General features: G+C 44.0%; 1 protein-coding gene across 1 annotated transcript; it reads right to left on the minus strand.

Annotated features, from left to right (window-relative positions):
- Positions 1-8,857: 8,857 nt before the first annotated feature.
- On the minus strand, positions 8,858-12,481 carry Pyurf (PIGY upstream open reading frame). The gene is made up of 2 exons (XM_048436684.3): positions 12,215-12,481; positions 8,858-10,496 (listed from the first exon to the last, which is right to left on the minus strand). Exons 1-2 carry the CDS (start codon positions 12,409-12,411, stop codon positions 10,355-10,357), a joined length of 339 nt encoding a protein of 112 aa, XP_048292641.1. The 5' UTR covers positions 12,412-12,481; the 3' UTR covers positions 8,858-10,354.
- Between the last annotated feature and the right edge of the window lie 5,954 nt (positions 12,482-18,435).

Below are 18,435 nucleotides of genomic sequence, written 5' to 3' on the forward strand. Positions count from 1 at the left end.
CTCTTATCCCAGCATATTCCATAGGCAGGACAGACTGTAAGTTGAAGGTGATGTGGCTGGCTTGGTTTCCCAATTCCTTCACTTAAAGTCTTGCTTAGTCAGAGGAGATGGCCAGTTCAGGCTACGTACCCACTATTGTTAGGGGTCTTATCTGGGGTCGTCCTTGCAGATTCCTGGGAGGTTTCCTTGCACCAGGTTTTTCCCTGACGCCAAAATGCCCTCCCCACTTTCCAGTAGTCTTTTAGTACTCTACTTCTTCATCCCCCCCTACAACTTGATCCCTCATATTCCTATACTCATCCTCCCCCAGTCCACTCAGGAAATCTCTTCTATTTCCCCTTCCCAGGGCAATCCGGTGTCCCTCTTGAGCCCTTTTTGTTACCTAGTCTCTCTGGGTCTGTGGATTGCAGCACAGTCATCCCGTATTTTACAGCTAATATCCACTTATGCGTGAGTACATAGGACGTTTGTCTGTCTGGGTCTGGGTTGTCTCCCTCACTTTCTAATTCCATCCATTTGCCTTCATATTTTTTGATGTCATTGTTTTTAAAAGCCCAGTGATACTCCATTGTGCAAATGAATCACAGTTTCTTTATCCATTCTTTGGTTGGGGCAACTTTCACATATGAATCTCAAGCTGTTCTTCAGAATTTTTAAGAATTTTTTTTGGTGTATGTCATGTACGTATTTGTGTGTGGACACCCAGGTGTGCTTGGGTACATCTACATGGAGGCTGACGCCAGTATATGGCCTATTCTATCACTGTCTCAGTCCATCGAGACAGTCTCCTCCGAATCTGGAGTTAGGTTACCAGGCAGTAAGGGCCAGCTAATCTCCTGCCTCTGCACTCTGAAGTGCTGGCGCTATAGAGGGGTAGGTAACTATACCCGGGTTTTAAATGTGGACTTTAAGTATTTGAAATAAGGTCCTCATGCTTGAGAAAGTACTTTACCCACAATTCACCCCCCAACCCCATAACTTTATATAAGCAGAAGGTTTTCTAGCTCTTAAAGTGAGCGTGAAATGTTAGCTGGGCTGAAACGATAAGACACGCTGGTAAGTTCCCCATGCTTTTTCATCAGTAGTAATTGAATTCAGTGGATTGTTAAAAAAGGATGTGAAGATAGGAGGGCCCTGCATTGGGGAGAAAAAGGGGGTGAATATGATTGAGGTAATATATATATATGTATATATATATGTGTGTGTGTGTGTGTGTGTGTATGAAATTGTCTAAGAATAAATAAAAACACTAAAAATTAGTAAGACTTGTCTGAGTCACGTACTTGCTCAGGAAGTAACTGCCTGCTTTATACTAAGTTATTTTAGCAATGTCGTGACAGCCAGGCGTGATGGCTCATGTCTTCAATCCCAGCACCCAGGAGGCAGGAGAAGTTAGAGGAGCTTCAGCCTGAGCTTCTACACCCTGCCTTAAGCAAACAAGAGGGTAGGAGAGATGTCTCAGGAGTTAAGAGCACTTACGGCACTGTCTTTGATCAGAGATCACAATATCCACACATTTGGTGGTTCACACATACTTGAAACTCCAGGTCCAAGAGATCCATTGTACCTTTAGAGCCTCCATGTCACCTGTACATACATACATGTGAGTACATACACACAGACACACATAAATCTTTAAAAAATAAACAAATAAAAATGCTGTAATGATAATCTACCATACACAAGGCACTGGAGTTCATTTGAAACACTCAAAGGAAAGCAAAATTTTGGAACCAGAGTTTACTGTCTAGACCAGTAGTTCTCAATCTGTGGGTCACGACCCCTTTGGGAGATAGGACAACCCTTTAACAGGGGTCACCTAAGACCTTCGGAAAACCCAGATGGTTATATTATGATTCATAATAGTAGTAAAATTACTGTCACAGAGTAGGAACAAAAATAATTTTATGGTTGGGGGGTCACCACAACATGAGAAACTTATATTCAAAGGTCACAACATTAGGAGTGTTGAGAATCACTGGTCTAGACTAAAAACAGAAAACAGGCAATCATAATACAACGTACAATACTAAAATACAGAGTGCCTTTTAAATTGACACGAAATTACACATACTTATGGGCATGATTATGTATACACTGTGTGACGATCAAATAAGGAAACTAATTTCTCTCTCCGTGAACATTTTGTTGTTAGAAATATTCCTTGTACTTTATAAAATGCCACGAAGTTTAGTCACCTTATTGTGTTACAGAACATTATTATTTATAGATCATAACTGAACATATGGTACTTCAAAGAGTAAGAACTCTCATCCTAAGGAATTAGAATTTTATGCATTTTGGTTCCTGCTTTTTGTTTGTTTTGTAAACAGATATTTGGTCAAAATGAAGAGGCATGTTAGACATTAATAAAGGAAACTAAGGCCAACTTTCTGGATTGCTGCGTTTTAGTCTAATGAGTAGATGCTATTAAATTATTTTATTTCCAATTAAAAAAATTTAGTGGTACAAAAAATAGTATCTTTAACTATGGCTAGAATCCACTTATGCCCTAGAGAAGCTAAATAAGAAGGTGAACCTGAAGAAAATCATATAGTTATCCTTTTGGATATTGGAAGTAGACAAGATTGCCAGGCAAACTTGGGTGCACGGGGGGTGGGGGTGGAAGTAAGGGGAGATGGTTAGAGAGAAGGGAGAAGGGGAGGATGGAGGATAGCTTGGGGAAATGGGATGGGGGAGGGAGGAAAGATGGATATGGGAGCAGGGAAGTATATAACTCAACTAAGGGAGCCATTTTAGGGTTTGCAAGAGACTTGATTCTAGAGGGATTCCCAGGTCCAAGGAGAGGTCCCCAGATTGTTCCCTGGGCAGCAGAGGAGTGGGTGCCTGAACTGGCCTTGGCCCATAACCATACTGATGAATATTTTGCATGTCACCATAGAACCTTCATCTGGCGATGGATGGGGACAGAGACAGAGACCCACATTGGAACACAGGACTTAACTCCCTAGGTCCAAATGAGAAGCAGAAGGAGGGAGAACGTGAGCAAGGAAGTCAGGATCAGAGGGAACCTTCATCCGACGATAGATGGAGATTGAGACAGAGACCCACATTGAAGCACTGGACTGAGCCCTCAAGGTCCAAATGAGGAGCAGAAGGAGGGAGAACATGAACAAGAAAGGCAGGACCGCGAGGAGGGCAATCACCCTCTGATACAAGGGGACTGATCTAATGAGAGCTCACCAAGGCCAACTGGACTGGGACTGAACGAGCATGTGATCAAGCCGGATTCTCTGAATGTGGCTGACATGGGGACTGTCTGAGAAGCCATTGATAATGGCACTGGGACTGCTTTCATCTGCACGTAGTGACTTTTTGGGATCCCAGTCTGATTGGATGCTCACCTTCCTAGACCTGGAGGGAGGGGGGAGGAACTTGAACTTCCCACAGGGCAGGAAACCCTGACTGCTCTTAGGACTGGAGAGGGAGGAGGAGAGGGAGTGGGGGGGAGAGGGAGGGTATTGGGAGGAGGGGAGGAAGTGGAAATTTTTATAAATTATTAATAAAAAAATTAAAAAAATAGTATCTTGATACAAGGAAAGAAGGCAAGCAATATTTTTTGGATATCCAGTTTTAGTCATGTATCCATGCTATTTGAAATCATTCACGTTTCTTCCCTTGAGAGCAAGCCGTAGAAACACCCAGAAACCTGAGTGAAGCACCTTCGTGTGCTCCTTGTCATGAAATGTAAGAGGGATCCTGAACTTTGAACCAGACTGGAAGGTAGAAAAGACAGGACAAATTAGAGTTCCATGTTAATGTTGATACCAACCTCCTGGTATTTACAGATAAGAACAGTGGTTCCCAGCCTTCCTAATGCTGCAACCCTTTAATACAGTGCTTCAGGCTGTGGTGACCCCAAGCGTAAAACTACTTCATTGCTACTTTATAACTGTTATTGTTGGTGCTAATATGAATCGTAATGTAAATATCTGATATGGAGGATATCTGATCTTCGATCCCCAAAAGGTTGAGGCCCACAGGAAAAGAATGAACAGTGAGCATATTAGCTTCCATATGGCAACACGGGCACTTAAGCAGACACAACCCTGTGCTGTCCTGATGACTGTCATTCTGCAAAAGGTTATTTTCCCACACTAAATCCCCTGCGGATATATGCAGAATGTTTGTGAGAATGTAAATATATCTCTTACACTGAGAATTGTGAAGCAGTAAGACTTTCATTAAACACACAAGAATGACCATTAACGAGACAGCAGCCACACTTTCTAGAGTTAACTTGGAGAATGTTCTCCCCAATGTATGCATGTAGAACTCCAAGTACTTTTGAAGGCTGTGAGGGCAGAAATCCATCTCCCCTGTTTATCACTTCATCATGTCTTTTGTTCTACAGGGGGCTCATTATTTGAGATTATCCGCAAAGACTCTCACATCCCGCCCAGAGCAACGACGAGAAATGCCCTCTCCCTTTCCAGTGGGTGTGTGTACTTGCATTAGATTTTAATTCTAGTGATACTTTTGTTTTAGCAATACTTCTAAAGTATTGTCTAAAATGGTGAAAAATAAAACCTTTCATGACCATCAAGAAACAAAATCACATGCTCACACATGGCATATGTTTGATGTATTCTTTAGCCTACTATTGTTGCTCCTTTATAACTTCTGAGCCAGGAGTCATTGATGTCATGTCAAACAACGACCTTGGGCGGGTACCCTAGGTTTCCAACAATCCTAGATGTCTCCCTATAGAGGAGCTTGAATATTGTTGATGAGAAGAGCTAGTTTCAGTTTGGAGATTTGGTTAGGAAGCCCCAACTATCTCCTTGTAGATTCAGAGAACATGAAAGAAGAGAATACTCAGGATTTCTAGTTCATTGGTTACATTGTTTATCACTTACCTCTTCTTAGTCATCTTTTACAACTTTTGAATAGAATATTAAAAATAATTTTAAACCACTTACAGTAGGGGCAATAAAACCATTTAAAAATCATCTTAGTATTATTTAGGAAATTTATTGAGTTGAATCCTGATGTCAACGGTGTAAAATATTTTTGTCACTTGAACATTAAAGATAACATGCTACTCTGTGGCTATTAATGGCCTAGTCATTACCTTAATTAGGTTAGCTTGAATTTTTTTTTTCTTGGAGAAGAGTCTTGCTTTCTTATGAGTGTAACATGAAGGGGCCTGCTTGTTGGGGTTTCTGTCCTGCCCGGCACCCCACAACCGGCATACCCCAAAGAAAATCACACAAAGGACTCCATAAGATTATAAACTGATTGACCCATTAGGTCAGGATTCTTATTAGTCCTTGTAACTTATATTAATCCATTATTATTATCTATGTTAGCCATATGGCTTGGTACCTTTTTCAGCTGTCAGCTCACATGTTGCTTCTTCGGTGATCTGGGCAGGAAGGGAGGAGGGAGCTTCCTGTTTCCTGGAATACTCCTGTTCTCATCGCCCCGCCTCTACTTCCTGTCTGGTTGACCAGCCTATACTTCCTGCCTGGCCAATCAGCGTTTTATTACAATACATGATTGACAGAATACAGATAATTCTCCCGCACCATATGAGTTTAATCAGATACACAGAAAACAATAAAAGGTAGGTAGATTTCTATGTCTGGTATTACCCTGTGCTTGATAGTTTTGTTAACTTGACACAAACTAAAGTTATCTGAGAGGAGGGAACTTCAATTAAGAAAATGTCTATATAAGATTGGGCTGTAGGCAAGTCCATAAGACATTTTCTTCATTAGTGATTGATGGGGGAGGGCTCAGCCCATTGTGACTAATTCCATCCCTGGACTGGTGGTCCTGGTTCTGTAAGAAAGCAAGCTGAAGAAGCCATAAGAACAACCCAGTAGCATGGAGTCAACACCCCTCCATGACCTCTGCATCAGCTCCTGCCTTCAGATTCCTACCCTGTTAGAGTTCCTGTCCTGGCTTCCTTTGATGATAAACAGTGATACGGAAGTGCAAGTTAGATAACCCCTTTCCTCCCCATCTTAGTCAATGTTCTGTCACAGTGACAAGACACCATGTCTGCGACAACACTTATGAAAGAGCACATTTAAGAGAGGCTTGCTTACAGTTTCAGAGTTTAATCCACTATCCTCACGGCAGATAAGCATGATGGCATGTAGGCAGACACGGGAGCTGACAATTCGACGTCTGGATAGAAGGCAGAGGAGCCTGGGACTGGCTTGGCCTTTTGACACCTTAAAGCCCACCCCCAGCGACACACTTCCTCCAACAAGGCCATACCTCCCAATCCTTTCAAATAGTGACACTTTCTGGTGACCAAGAATTCAAATCTATGAGCCAAAGGGGCCATTCTTACCCAAACCACCACACTCCCAACTTGCTTTTTGGTCAGGGTATTTCATCATAGCAATAGAGCCCTAATTTGGAACCAGAATTGTGGGGTACTACTGTAACAGATGTGACTATGTTGTTTTGGGGCATGGGGGGATTGTAGAAAGACTCTGGGACTTGGCTAAGAAGAGCCATTGAGTATTTATTCAACACTTAGTGAGCTATTTTGTAGCTTGGAAGATAAAAATGTTGAGGGCAATGCAGATGATAGAGGCTTGACTTACAAAGTTTCAGGGGGAAGTCTAAAGACCCTATCAGGGCCATTTGTTATTTTGAATTAAGGTCCTGTGGTTCTGGTTAGCTGGGGCTGAAGAATCAGTTGTGATTAACAAGAAACCAGAACTACTGAAGTGAAATCTTTGCTTTGCTGGGATGCTTGATGCTGGTTGGTTGGAGCTAAGAAATTAGCAGTGATTAGGAAGAGACCAGCATGACTGAGGCAAAATCTTTGGGGAAGTGTTTCCTGAGAGAGTCAGCACACAGAAGCTGTTCCAGAGGTAGCAAAGACTGTACCTCACAGTGGCAGCTGAAATTAGTACTGTGAGAATCACCCAGGTGGTACTGGTCCTGAAGGTATGAAGGAGTCATGGGAAGTAACTGAGGTTTGGCACTCCGAAAGGCCAGGAGAGGTCACTGGTGAAGGTGTAGCTTCAGTTGAAGGTCTAGGATTGAAAGGACGATGCAGTGAAACTGAGGCTTGGTACTATGAAGACAACTTATGAGAGGCTATTGGTGAGACAGCAGCCCAGTTGCAGCAGAAGACCCCAGAGTTTTGGAGATGCAAGTACCATGGGACAACCACCAAGAACAGCAACAGTTGTGGAGTGGAGCCAACTGGAGCCTAGAAGACAAGCTATGGGTGGTGCAGAGTAGAGTCAGAGGTGACCCAAGACCTCTGGAGGGGTCCAAGACTGTGCATGAATCCTAGACACTGAACACTGGGTTTTCACTTTGATTTGATTGTAACTGTGTCCTGGCTCTTCCCTCTTGAAGAAAGCATTTACTTTATATTTTACAGCAGTCCGCAGCTGAGACTTTGAATTTTAAAAGATGTTGGTTTTAAGAGACTGACCATTTTAAAGAGGCTGAACTTTTAAATGTTTAAACTTGAAAAGAGTGGGGATTTTTAGTTGTTTATATTTTTAATGTGAGATTTTGTCGATGAATGAGAAAAGAAGGGTTGTGGCTTAACTGTGATGTGTTTGCGAGTCAAGTTGGCAAGGGGTCAATTGTACTGGATAGTTTTATGTCACTTGACACAAGCTGAAGTCATCTGGAAGGCTGGAGCCTCAATAGAGAAAATGCCTCCATAAGATTGTGCTGTAGGGAAGTATGAAGGACGTTTTCTTAATTAGTGATTGATGAAGGGCCCAGCCTGTGGTGGATGGTGCTAGCCCTTGCTGGTCCTAGGTTCTACATGCAGGCTGAGCAAGTCTTGAAAGCAAGCCAGTAATTAGCACCCCTCCAGGGCCTCTGCATCTGCTCCTGCCTCCAGGTTCCTGCCTTGCTTGAGTTCCTATTCTGATTTACTCTGCTAATGAACAGTGATACGGAAGTGTAAGCCAAATAAACCCCTTCTTCCCCAAATTGCTTTTGGTCATGGTGTTTCATGGCAGCAATAGAAACCCCAACCTAGACACACCTACCAATTATTTTCTGAGTACTTAGTAGTACATATTAGTTATGCAAAATGAATTTATTTTCATCCATGTATAAAACGTATTTTGATCACGGTTATGCCAGTGCCCTCTTAATCCCCTCCCACTGACCCACTTCCTCTTCCCCATTCTCTTCTAGTTACTTGTCTTCTTTGGTGTCCCATGAGCTTAATTAGGGTTTTGATAAAGCGTGTTCTAGTTCAAGTTGTTGTTGATTGAATTCCTGACCCTACCTGCACTTCTCAAGTGCTGGGTTTCAAAAGGACTCCCTGACTCGGGTCAGTATTGATATTCTTGTTGGCACATCCGTAAAATGGTGCTATTAACACCTCTCTAGGTTCTGAGATGAAAGACTGTGTACTATGCCAATAATCACACCTGGTGATTTGTACAAGCAGATTCTATAGTGAGAGATAGGAGGTAAACACTAGCTCCCTCAGAGACAACTTGTCAGCTTCCTAACATGATTAAGTCCAACAGCTGCACCTGACTTGTGAGATTAACATTAGCTTCACCAGCAAAACTGTTCATTGGCCAGTTTCCAGTTGGTTAAATGTGAAACTCAGGGTTAAAAACTCCACTTCAGGGACTGAGAAGCTATACAGCCTTCTAGTTCAGTTCTGTGTTGCCACTGGATAATTTAAGAATGTGACTTATAAACCAGATGGTAATGGCCCACACCTTTAATACTAATACTTGGGAGGCAGAGGCAGACAGATCTCTGCGAGTTCGAGACTAGCCTGGTCTACAAGAGCTAGTTCCAGGACAGGCTCTAAAGCTACAGTGAAACCCTGTCTCAAAAAACAAAAACAAACAAAAAAACCCAACCAAAAAAGTAATATAACTTCTACGTCATTATATTGACAATACAATAGGAAACAAATTCGACAGTTTGAAATTTTCTCTTGACAGGCAGAATCATTGTAAATCTTTTATCACACTACTTCAGGATGCTGGTTCATAAGAACCAATTTCGGGGCCAGTGAAATGATTCAGATAAAAGTATCCTCCAAGCTTGACTACCTGAGTTGAAGCCCCAGCATCCACATGGTGCAAGGAAAGAATCAACTCCACAAAGCTGTCCTGTGACTACCCCCATTCTATGCCTCTACCCCACATAAACAGAAAGTAGATTCATAAGTTAGGCGTGGACTATTTCTGTGGCTGCACCCTTGCCTAGCATGCACAGGGCCCTGGGCTGGGGTGTGTGTGTAACTAATTACATTTATAAGCAATTCTTAAGTTTCCTTAAAGTAAGGATCGAAGCATCCTATACTTCTCAAGCAGATACTGCCTTGCTTGCCTCAATTCTGTTGTAATTCTAAAAAACCAAAGCTCAAGCCTTTAGGGCTTACCAAATTTCCCAGGGTAGAAATAACTGAGTGTACCTTGAAAGGTATCTCTAAACTTAAACAGACATCATTGGCTTCCCATTCCTGACCTTACTTACTTGCTTCTCTGAGAAATTCAACTACTTTGAATATCAAGTGCCTCCAAAAATAAAATGTAGTTACATAAGATATTTCAACATTTTCTCTTACGACCAGACTCTTGAGACAAAAACATTCATTCAGACAGACACCCTCCCACCCCAGCAAACTGAGTTTTGTGGTAAACTGGCAACATCTTACTTTATTATTGATGTAAGCATGTGATGTCAAAGTAATGGAGGCAATTTTACACACTCAGAATTTTCTAAGTACTTAAGCTGACCACTGACCTTGAAATAAACAAACATTTCGAATGACTAATCTTTAAATGAATGGGATGAGAAGCAGGCCTCAATTGATGACTGCGGTTGTTAATCTACTGAGATATTTTGCTGAAATTCTGATACAGCAGTTATAAATGTGAATCCAAAACACTGAGGACAGTACATGCATGAAAAGCTTCCCCAGCTTGTCTCATGGACCTAGCCTGACAGAAACAAGCCAAGTCCTTTTATAAACTACATGTAAACATGTAGATGGGTTTACATGTACTTTCCAGAGATGCTGCCCTAGACCTCTTACTAATATATACATCATCCTGACTCTGGTTGCATGTACTGTGCTTTAGAGCCGGCAAGGTCCGCAGGTGGAAGAACACACGCACACATACTGGCACGGCAGTTGGAAAGAGCAGACTGTAAAAGCAAAGCCCGGCTGTGCTGGTGCAGCCCTGTGGGAAATTCTCCTCCAGAAAGCAGATCAGAAAAGACCTGCTAAGGAGAGCAGTGGAAGAAGAGTCAAGCAGGCAGAAATGAACCACTGTTCTTCCCCGGCTGCCCTTCCTTGTTTTAAAGGTATACAGTATTACGAGAACTCAGTAGTCACGCTTTTAACAACAATGGTCTAATGTTGCTCAGCTTCTTCTTGCTTCTTATTTTGACGTATTGTCCTTGCTGCCTGTGGTATCATGTTAGGGATCCCATCAATGATTGGATATGCTATTCCCAACTCTTCATTAATCAATTCATTTGTCGATGCTTCATATCTGAGGGAGAAAAAGAACACAATGAACTGTGAGAAATCAAAGGTCAGAAGAGCTTGAAAGTCAATAAATAGACCATCTGTCCAGTTCTTGATAGCTACTCCTCCAGGAGTTTTCGTCTTACATGCACTAAGCCAACCATTTCTCTTAGAAAACCATGTTACAATCTGTAGTTATTACCACTAGAATCAGTATTTCTCCTATTATCTTTTATAAACTTCATTCCCAAGTTATGCCTTAACATTTTCATACTACTTAGAAAAGATGTCTACATTTTATGCCAGTATTCCTTCCTTGCTCTGGTCAACCCCAAATCACTCCAAAAGCGAAGAAACAAAACTTCCTCTATTGATGTAAATACTTGAGAGACTTTTAAGAGACAACAGAAGGAAGTCACTGAGAATCAATACATGCAAATAAAAACCTGGACAACGACGAGAGGGCACACAAGAAGAAAGTCTGGAAAGCAGCAAGTCCGCGGTGAGCTAGCTACACAGGTAGACAGTAAATCAAATGGAGATTTCAAGATTTAAGGAAACCGAACAAGTTCTTCACTACAGAGGGACCAATCTAGAAGGTGAAAATGATGACAAAAATCTCTAGTAACATGCAACCTGAAGATAACCACGTTTTATCATCTATGCATTTTGTTAATGTTGTCCATTATTCTGTTTCTGGAGTCTGGAACTGTGGGTGTATTTTCTCCCCAAACCAGCTGGAGGTTAAACTTTAATGAAAACTAGCTAGGCCACAACTAAAACCATGGGTCAATGCACAGTCAGATCAAGAGAGCCAGGCATCAGGTGTACAGGTACAGCACTTCACAAGACTCTAGAAGCTACTATAATTCTTTTTTGTATTAAATAGTGAATAGTTCTGGATTTGTCCCGAGTCTCTATGGTTCATATGCGAGGCAGAACACTGGAAACAAGAGATGGGGAGGGGCGTTCACTCCTGTAGTCTCCTGCTCTCCAGGGAGCTGAGGCAGGAGGAGTACCACATCTTGCTAGCCTGGGCTACATAAAGAGTTTCAGGAAGGGACAGACAAAATATCCAAACCTGTCTCAAAACAAACAAACAAAACAAACAACAACAAAAAGCAAAGATGAAGAAAAAGGCTGGGAAGATGTAGGTAAGTCAATAAAGTATTTGCCCTGTAAACGCAAGGAACTAAGTTCTGATCCTCAGTAAGTATGTAAGCTTATTCCTGCGCGGTGATGTGAAGCCCCAGCTCAATTCGCCGCAGGTTCTGAGATTCCTTCCTAAAATAAATTGGGGAGAGACTGAAGACAACGAATGCACGGTGACCTTTGGCTTCTGATGCAGTGCGTGAACTCTCACACACAGCAAAAAAGGAGACAGAAGGAAGGGAGAGAGACGCGGCGGGGACGGGGGGGGGGGGAGAAAAGGAGAGAAGAGAGTGAGAGAGAAAGAAAGGAAGAAAGGTCCAGACGCTGGCCCTGATACTCTGCTTCAACAGGCTCTGAAGACGCCAGTCTGAGAAACCCTGTCTTCCTTGAAGACCCTGTGGGTCCAGGACTGACGGTAAGGAGCAGCCACAGCAGAACCCGAGAAACGCCCGGCTCCCGTCATGGGCGGGACTGACCCCAGCAAAAGGGGCAGCCCGGCGACCCGCATCCAGGGAGTGGGCTCTGGACCTGCTGGCTGTGGCCGCTGGGCCACCATCCTTCCCCGGGGGACAGGCGGCCGGCGACTCTCACCTAAGCGGCTTCTTGGAGAGCGGACACACGAGGAACTGCAGCAGTGCGGGGTGGAAGGTGCGGGGCTCCTCCGCTTTGTCGCTCCGGTCAGCGAAGGACCTGACCCCAGGCGCCAGCAGATACCTCCCGGCGACCACAGACGGTGCGCGTGGCCCCCGCAGCGCCGGGGTGAGCCTGCAGCACGCAGTGATCAGCATGACCGCGCAGAACGCCTACGCCGCTCGCTTGCCCCGCACCGACCCTCGGGGTCACCCTGGCCAGGCCCCGCCCGCTCTGCGCTCTGCCGAAAGCAGTCCCAGCACAGCCAACGCTGCCGCTATGGTTCCGGAAGCAGGACTGACGTTCCGGGGTCAGTGGCTGAGCCTTCGCTTTTACTAAACTATGAACCAAACCACTGCTCATTCGGGTGTCCAACTTTTCTGTAAGGCTAATCACAGATGCCAAGGGCCCGACTCCGGTCACAGAGTACTAGGCTTCGACTCGCGTGGTTATCTTCAGAGTCTTCAAGCACAGGCGTACTGTGTTAGAAGCAACAGCTTGTTTAATGTTTATCCTTTTTCGGTTTGCGTCCCCATTCAAAAATTTAAGAACCTGAAAAGAATGGCTTTGTTCTCTTACTGTGTAAGCCGTGAAGGCTTTCAAAACCTAGGTTTGTTAACCGTGATAAAGCACAACTAATTCATTCTTGTAAGCCGACTAGCTGTTCTCAACTTGTGAGTGGAGACCCTGTGGTCCAGGGACTTTTTCTCAGGGGTTGCCCAAGACCGTCGGAAAATACATATTTACATGACGATTCATAGAAAAGTTACAGTTTTGAAATATAAATGAAAATAATTTAATGGTTACGGGGGGGGGGGCGTTCACCACAACATAAAGAACTGTGTTAAAAGGTCACAGCATTAGGAAAATTGAGACCCACTGCTGCAAGAAGGCTGTCTAGGAAAGGAAGCAGACATACGTTCTTAGTCAAAGGGTCCACTAGCTTGGGTTTTGACTCCAACTTTGCATGGGCGAGATGCCTGTTTGATTTTCCTTATACAGTTGTGAGGCTGGCAAGAACTTGGGTCCAGACAGTTCCACATTTCTAAGCCAGACAACTCAATTTCCTTATTGGTATAATAAAATAATTCAGTTTCCTTATAGATATAGTAAGATCAATAACTGTCCTGACTATGAACTGAAGTTGGAGTGAGTATGGGGGGAAACCTTCTCTATTTAAGATTCTATAAGCCTGCTGCGGTGGTACACACATTTAATCCCAGAACTCAGGAAGCAGAGGCTGGCAGGTCTCTGAGTTTGAGAGTGTGAGGCTAGCCTAAGCAGCACAGAGAAACCCCATCTCCAAAGAAAAGAAAAAGATTCTACAAAGCTGGTGGACAGATTAGAACCCTCCATGATTGTGGAGAATTGGAATGTTCCAGGCCCTGAGCCAGATTCTCTTCAGCTGTCTTTAGATGCCTTATTAGCCACTCACTGCCTACCTCTGCGTCTGACCTAACATCCCTTTGGGAATGTCTACCAGCTTACTGTCAGCTAATGTGAAAGAGAATCCCCGGAGGGAAGCAGTGCCTGCACAGACTGGCTGACTGGTTAGAGCTTCCGTGATGGGAAGAAGCTGGAAGGCCTCAAGTCCAGAGCCAGTGTATATTGGAAGCATCTTTAACCCTCCTTAGGAGCCACTTATTACTCTCTGTACATGACCTGACACCTTTGTGGCCAAAAGAATACATGAACAGAGCCCTAGTTTCCACCCATCAGAAGGATCTGTCAGACAACAGCTAGGGTCTATCACAGTTTTCCTTACTTGACTGTAGCCCACCTGCTGGATGCATCCACTAATATATTTTATGTGTTATTTTATGACCTTTTAAAAAACTAATAATAAAAGTTCATAAAATTGCTACTGAGAGAGAATTAGAGGGACATAGGTAGGCAGGAAAAGTGAAAATGGCTTCCTAAGATGGCAGCTTCTTCCCAGACAAAAGTGGACCAGGCGGAAGTGGCACACATCTTTAATACCAGCACTTGGGAGGCAGAGCCAGGTGGATCTCTGTGAGTTTGAAGCTGGTCTGGTCTACAAGAGCTAGTTCCAGGACAGGCTCCAAAAACTACAGAGAAATACTGTCTCAAAAAAATCAAAAAAGGACAGCATAAAGGTATGTATTTAAACAGGACCAGTAGAGGAAAGGGGAGAACCCAAGGGCCTTATAAAATACCCAACTGAGGGTTTAGCACATTCCCAGCTTCCAGGCTTCTCCATCCCAAAGGGAGCTCTTTGGTCACTTTTGCTTTCTCCACAGCTCTGTCTTGTCTTTCCTTGACATTCAACTCCTTGTCATCCCATAGAATGAACTCAGAGACTGCCTAAATGACTACCAGCACCCCATTACATCTCTTGGAGGTTCGTCTGTGATTTGAGAAGACCTCTACTCAAGATAACTATACCTTACTAAAAATTACAATGAACTCAAAAGTGGTCATGATCTTCTGGCACTCCAAGGGCCTCTTTGGAGTGAGGGAACCCTGTGGCCATGATTGACATGGTTTGAACCCCAGGTCAACCCCCACCTCTACTGGGAGTAAGGAGAGTAGGGGGATCTGGCTCTGATACAACAGCATGCTTTGATCTCAGGTGACTAAATGGAGTCTTCTCCTTCAAAAACTAGGGTGGGACTTTCAGAACTCAAGAGACATTGCAAACTGGACCCCGAGAAACAAACATGTTTCCAGAGAGGGAAGAGGGCAGATTTCTCACTTGATACACCTGGAAAGGTCCATGGGGAAAGTCATTTCTCGATTGATCCCCTGGCTTTTGAGCCCCCGAGAATGAATGGACGAGTGTAGGCCCCTGGGGATAGGCTGTCTGGGGGAAGGAGCGACTCACTCAGTTCTCTGTTTCTCGAGCCGCTCTAGCACATAAGCGAGTCCTGAAGATTTCTGATGTACTGAAAAGAAAGTGATGGCAAGCATGCCTTGGAGGTGGGTTGTGCTTGGAATCCAAGTGGGGGCGGCTAAGAGTGAGCTACTGTGTAGGAAATCTTTTCTGGCTGCTGGCACTCCTGAGGGACCTTAGCTGCTGTGGCGAACCCATATGGCTACTGAAAACTTGTCTTTGCTCTTCCTTAGATCTCTCAAAAAGTACAAATGTTTCCACTTAAAGCTTTGTTACTATATGTGACACATGAAGGAAAGGACATGGGTGTCAGGACGAGGGTCTCCCTTAGCTGGACTGTCTGGCAAATGACAACTTTGACCTTACAAATAGCCCCCCCCCCCCCCGCGCACACACCCTTTCTTCAGCCCGGACTCCCCTGTGTCCCTGAGTGTGTGCAAAACTCTCTGCTGTCTTTGCAAAAGACACTGGGCTCTGGAGGTCCCCCAGCTGATGTGGGAATGCGGAAGAAAATGGGAAGGAGTGTTAACAGTAAGGCTGTGGGTGGGATGCAGCAGAAGGCTTGCTCAACGTGTGCTAAGGCCTGAGTTCTAGTCCCAGCACTGAATAAAACAAGTTGCAGCTAAAGTCTTCACAGTCTGGGTGTAGACTATGTGCCAGCTGAACTGACTTCTTGCTCGGTTAAGTTTGCATGGATGCTGCGGGTCCCTATGTTTCCTAACCATTGTCAATAAGGGAAGCAATTTCAGAGCATCCTCCAGAAGCAATGGGCACGGGGTGCACAAGTTGTAGCAGAAACCACTCATTGGGGTTAGGCTGGATGTGGTGGCATGTACCTTTAATCGCACCACTTGGGAGGCAGACACAGACAGATTTCTGTAAATTTGAGGCCAATCTAGACTACAGAGCAAGTTCTAGGACAGCAAGGGCTATACAGAGAAACCCAGTCTTGAAAAACTAATACCCCAAACCCCAAAACAAAACAAAAGCACCGGGGTAAGCAGTCTAATGTCAGATTTCTGGGTTCAGAGCATTTGGGGTGGTTCTCCTTGCACATGCTCACTTTCCATGGCTAATGAGGGGGTTGGTGGTATCCAGTTTCACTAACTAAATTCACTACTCTGCCCCCAGTGCAACCTTCCCATCACAAACCCCACTCCTTAGTCTTTCCAGCCTGGTTGCTATGGCAAGGAGAAGTTGGAGGATACTGTTATCCTAGTGGCCAAGAGTGCCCTTGCAGTTACCCACTGGCTGAACCATGGGCCCTTCTATTCTGATGATCCTTAAGACTCTGGCCACTGTCCTCCCAATTAGATACTCCCTACTTTACAGGTCTTTCCCTGTTGAGGATCCAACCTCTCTGTGACTGATATGCTTCTTACAAGAAATTAAATGTCAAATCAAGAGCTTTGAGGGTTGGTAGCATCAAAATTATCTTGGATGTAGAGGTATAGGGGACCTAAACTTGAATCAGGGACAAGAGAGTAATATGCCCTGAAGAAAAACAAAAGAAAAGAAAAAAGAAAACTGGGATGCGACAGGAGACTGAGCCATGAGTCGTTGTGGAAATCCCACTACCTGCTCTGGCCTCTACCCTGGACAGGCTACATTGCACCCATTGTCCCCTGTTAGCAGGTGCTCTAGGTAGAGAAAGAGCAACCTTGAACCAAGACCTTTCTATGTTTCCTCCTCCATCTCCTTGCAGATGGGACAGACTGGTTCCAAGATTCCTCCAGTGTCTCCACTCAGCACCCTTGTCCAACAAAACTCAGAATTAGACCCTCAAACCAAAATCTCTGTCTTTCCTCTGTCAGAAGACATTGCTCCTAGCTGATGACAAATAAATAAATAGATAAATAAATAAAATGGTCACCTCAATGGACCCTCAGTTATAATACTATCCTTCAAATGGATCAATAATGCAAGAGAGAGAGAAAGAAAATAGGCCCAGATCCCCTTTGTTCAACTTTTCTTTTCTCTTCAAGACTATCCAAAGGTGGGTCACAATTATCAGCTAGATTCCACTATTTTTATGGTCTATGTGTCTACTTCTCTACCTGAAATAAGACGATCACATTCATACCCATATCTCTGCCACCTGAGTCCTCTCTCCCTGGCTCCTACAAAAGTCATATATGACCATCTGACCCACCCTGCCTCTCCTGGAGTCCTATCCACCTTACACTGACGGTCCTAGAAGAGTTCAACCCAAAGATACCAAACCTCACTTCCAAAGGTCCCTGGAATGCTTCCTTTGAAGGAATTGATGGGAAAATTCACATCCTCTTTAGCAGAGCTTAAATAACAAAAGAATGCACTTACCAAGCCCCCCCTCTCTGATTTTCCCTCTACATCACCAAGAGAAAGGAACTTCCCTGAGAATTCTGATCTAGCTGATAGGACTCATGCCACAAGCAGTGAGATACCTTAGCAAGAATGTGAACTAGCGGCTAAGGGATAACCCGGATGCCTAATGGAAATCAAAGTCACAGTGTTCCTGGCCCCTGGAGCACATAAATTAACCCTAGGAAGTCAACTCATTGCATATACCCCCCCCCCCAACATTGGGAAAATACTTAAAAGAACAGCAGAATAGTGAAATAACAAACTTGTGTACCGGAAGCACCAGAGATGCCATTTAAGGTCTCTCCCTCCCTCTATCCTGCTATTTACCTTCCTGATGGGGAAAATTTTGAGCATGTAAGTCAGGAGGTCTTGCCATAAATCAGTTCTAGACATGACCTTAAAGACGAATCTATAGAAAACTCCATCCTCTCACTGTTTGCTGATAAATCACCATAATTTATGGGAGGGGAATTTTGTGGGGCTTACAGTTCCAGGGGGATAAGGTTCCTTATGGCAGGGCAGCAAGCTAATAAGCAGTTTTCCTCTGTGGTTTCTGTTTCTGCGCTCTGATTTCCCTTTATGGTGGACTGTGATCAGGATGTGTAGCCAAATGAACCCTTTCCTCTCCAGGTTGGTTTTGGTCGTGATGTTTATCACAGAAATGGTAAACAAACTGATATGTACTGATATGTATGCTTATCTGGAACTGTACACTCATACAACTATCTGAAAGGAAACAGATATTATTAACAATCCTTACAAACCCCATAAAATATTCCACGAAAATCCTAAATCTAATACAAGCAGCTCTGCTGCAGGCTTCTAGCCAAAAATATGGGCCCCCCAAGACTTCTCTTACCAGAAAGCAGTTTATGATGTTGTCAGACTTCTAGCAGATTATTATCCAGATGCCAGAGCTGGGATAATTACAGGCATGAGGTTTTCACACATTTTTACTTCTCTGTCTTCTGTGGATGGCTGC

Source organism: Myodes glareolus, chromosome 6 (assembly GCF_982192425.1).
Source record: "Myodes glareolus chromosome 6, mMyoGla1.1, whole genome shotgun sequence".
Lineage (NCBI taxonomy): Eukaryota > Metazoa > Chordata > Mammalia > Rodentia > Cricetidae > Myodes > Myodes glareolus.

What these genes read in the sequence shown, in the direction of transcription:
- Pyurf (XM_048436684.3), bottom strand. Translation starts at nt 12,411, where the DNA reads ATGCTGATCACTGCGTGCTGCAGGCTCACCCCGGCGCTGCGGGGGCCA. An exon ending in CTCTCCAAGAAGCCGCTTAG is followed by an intron (nt 10,497 to 12,214) that starts GTGAGAGTCGCC and finishes TTTCTCCCTCAG; the next exon opens with ATATGAAGCATCGACAAATG.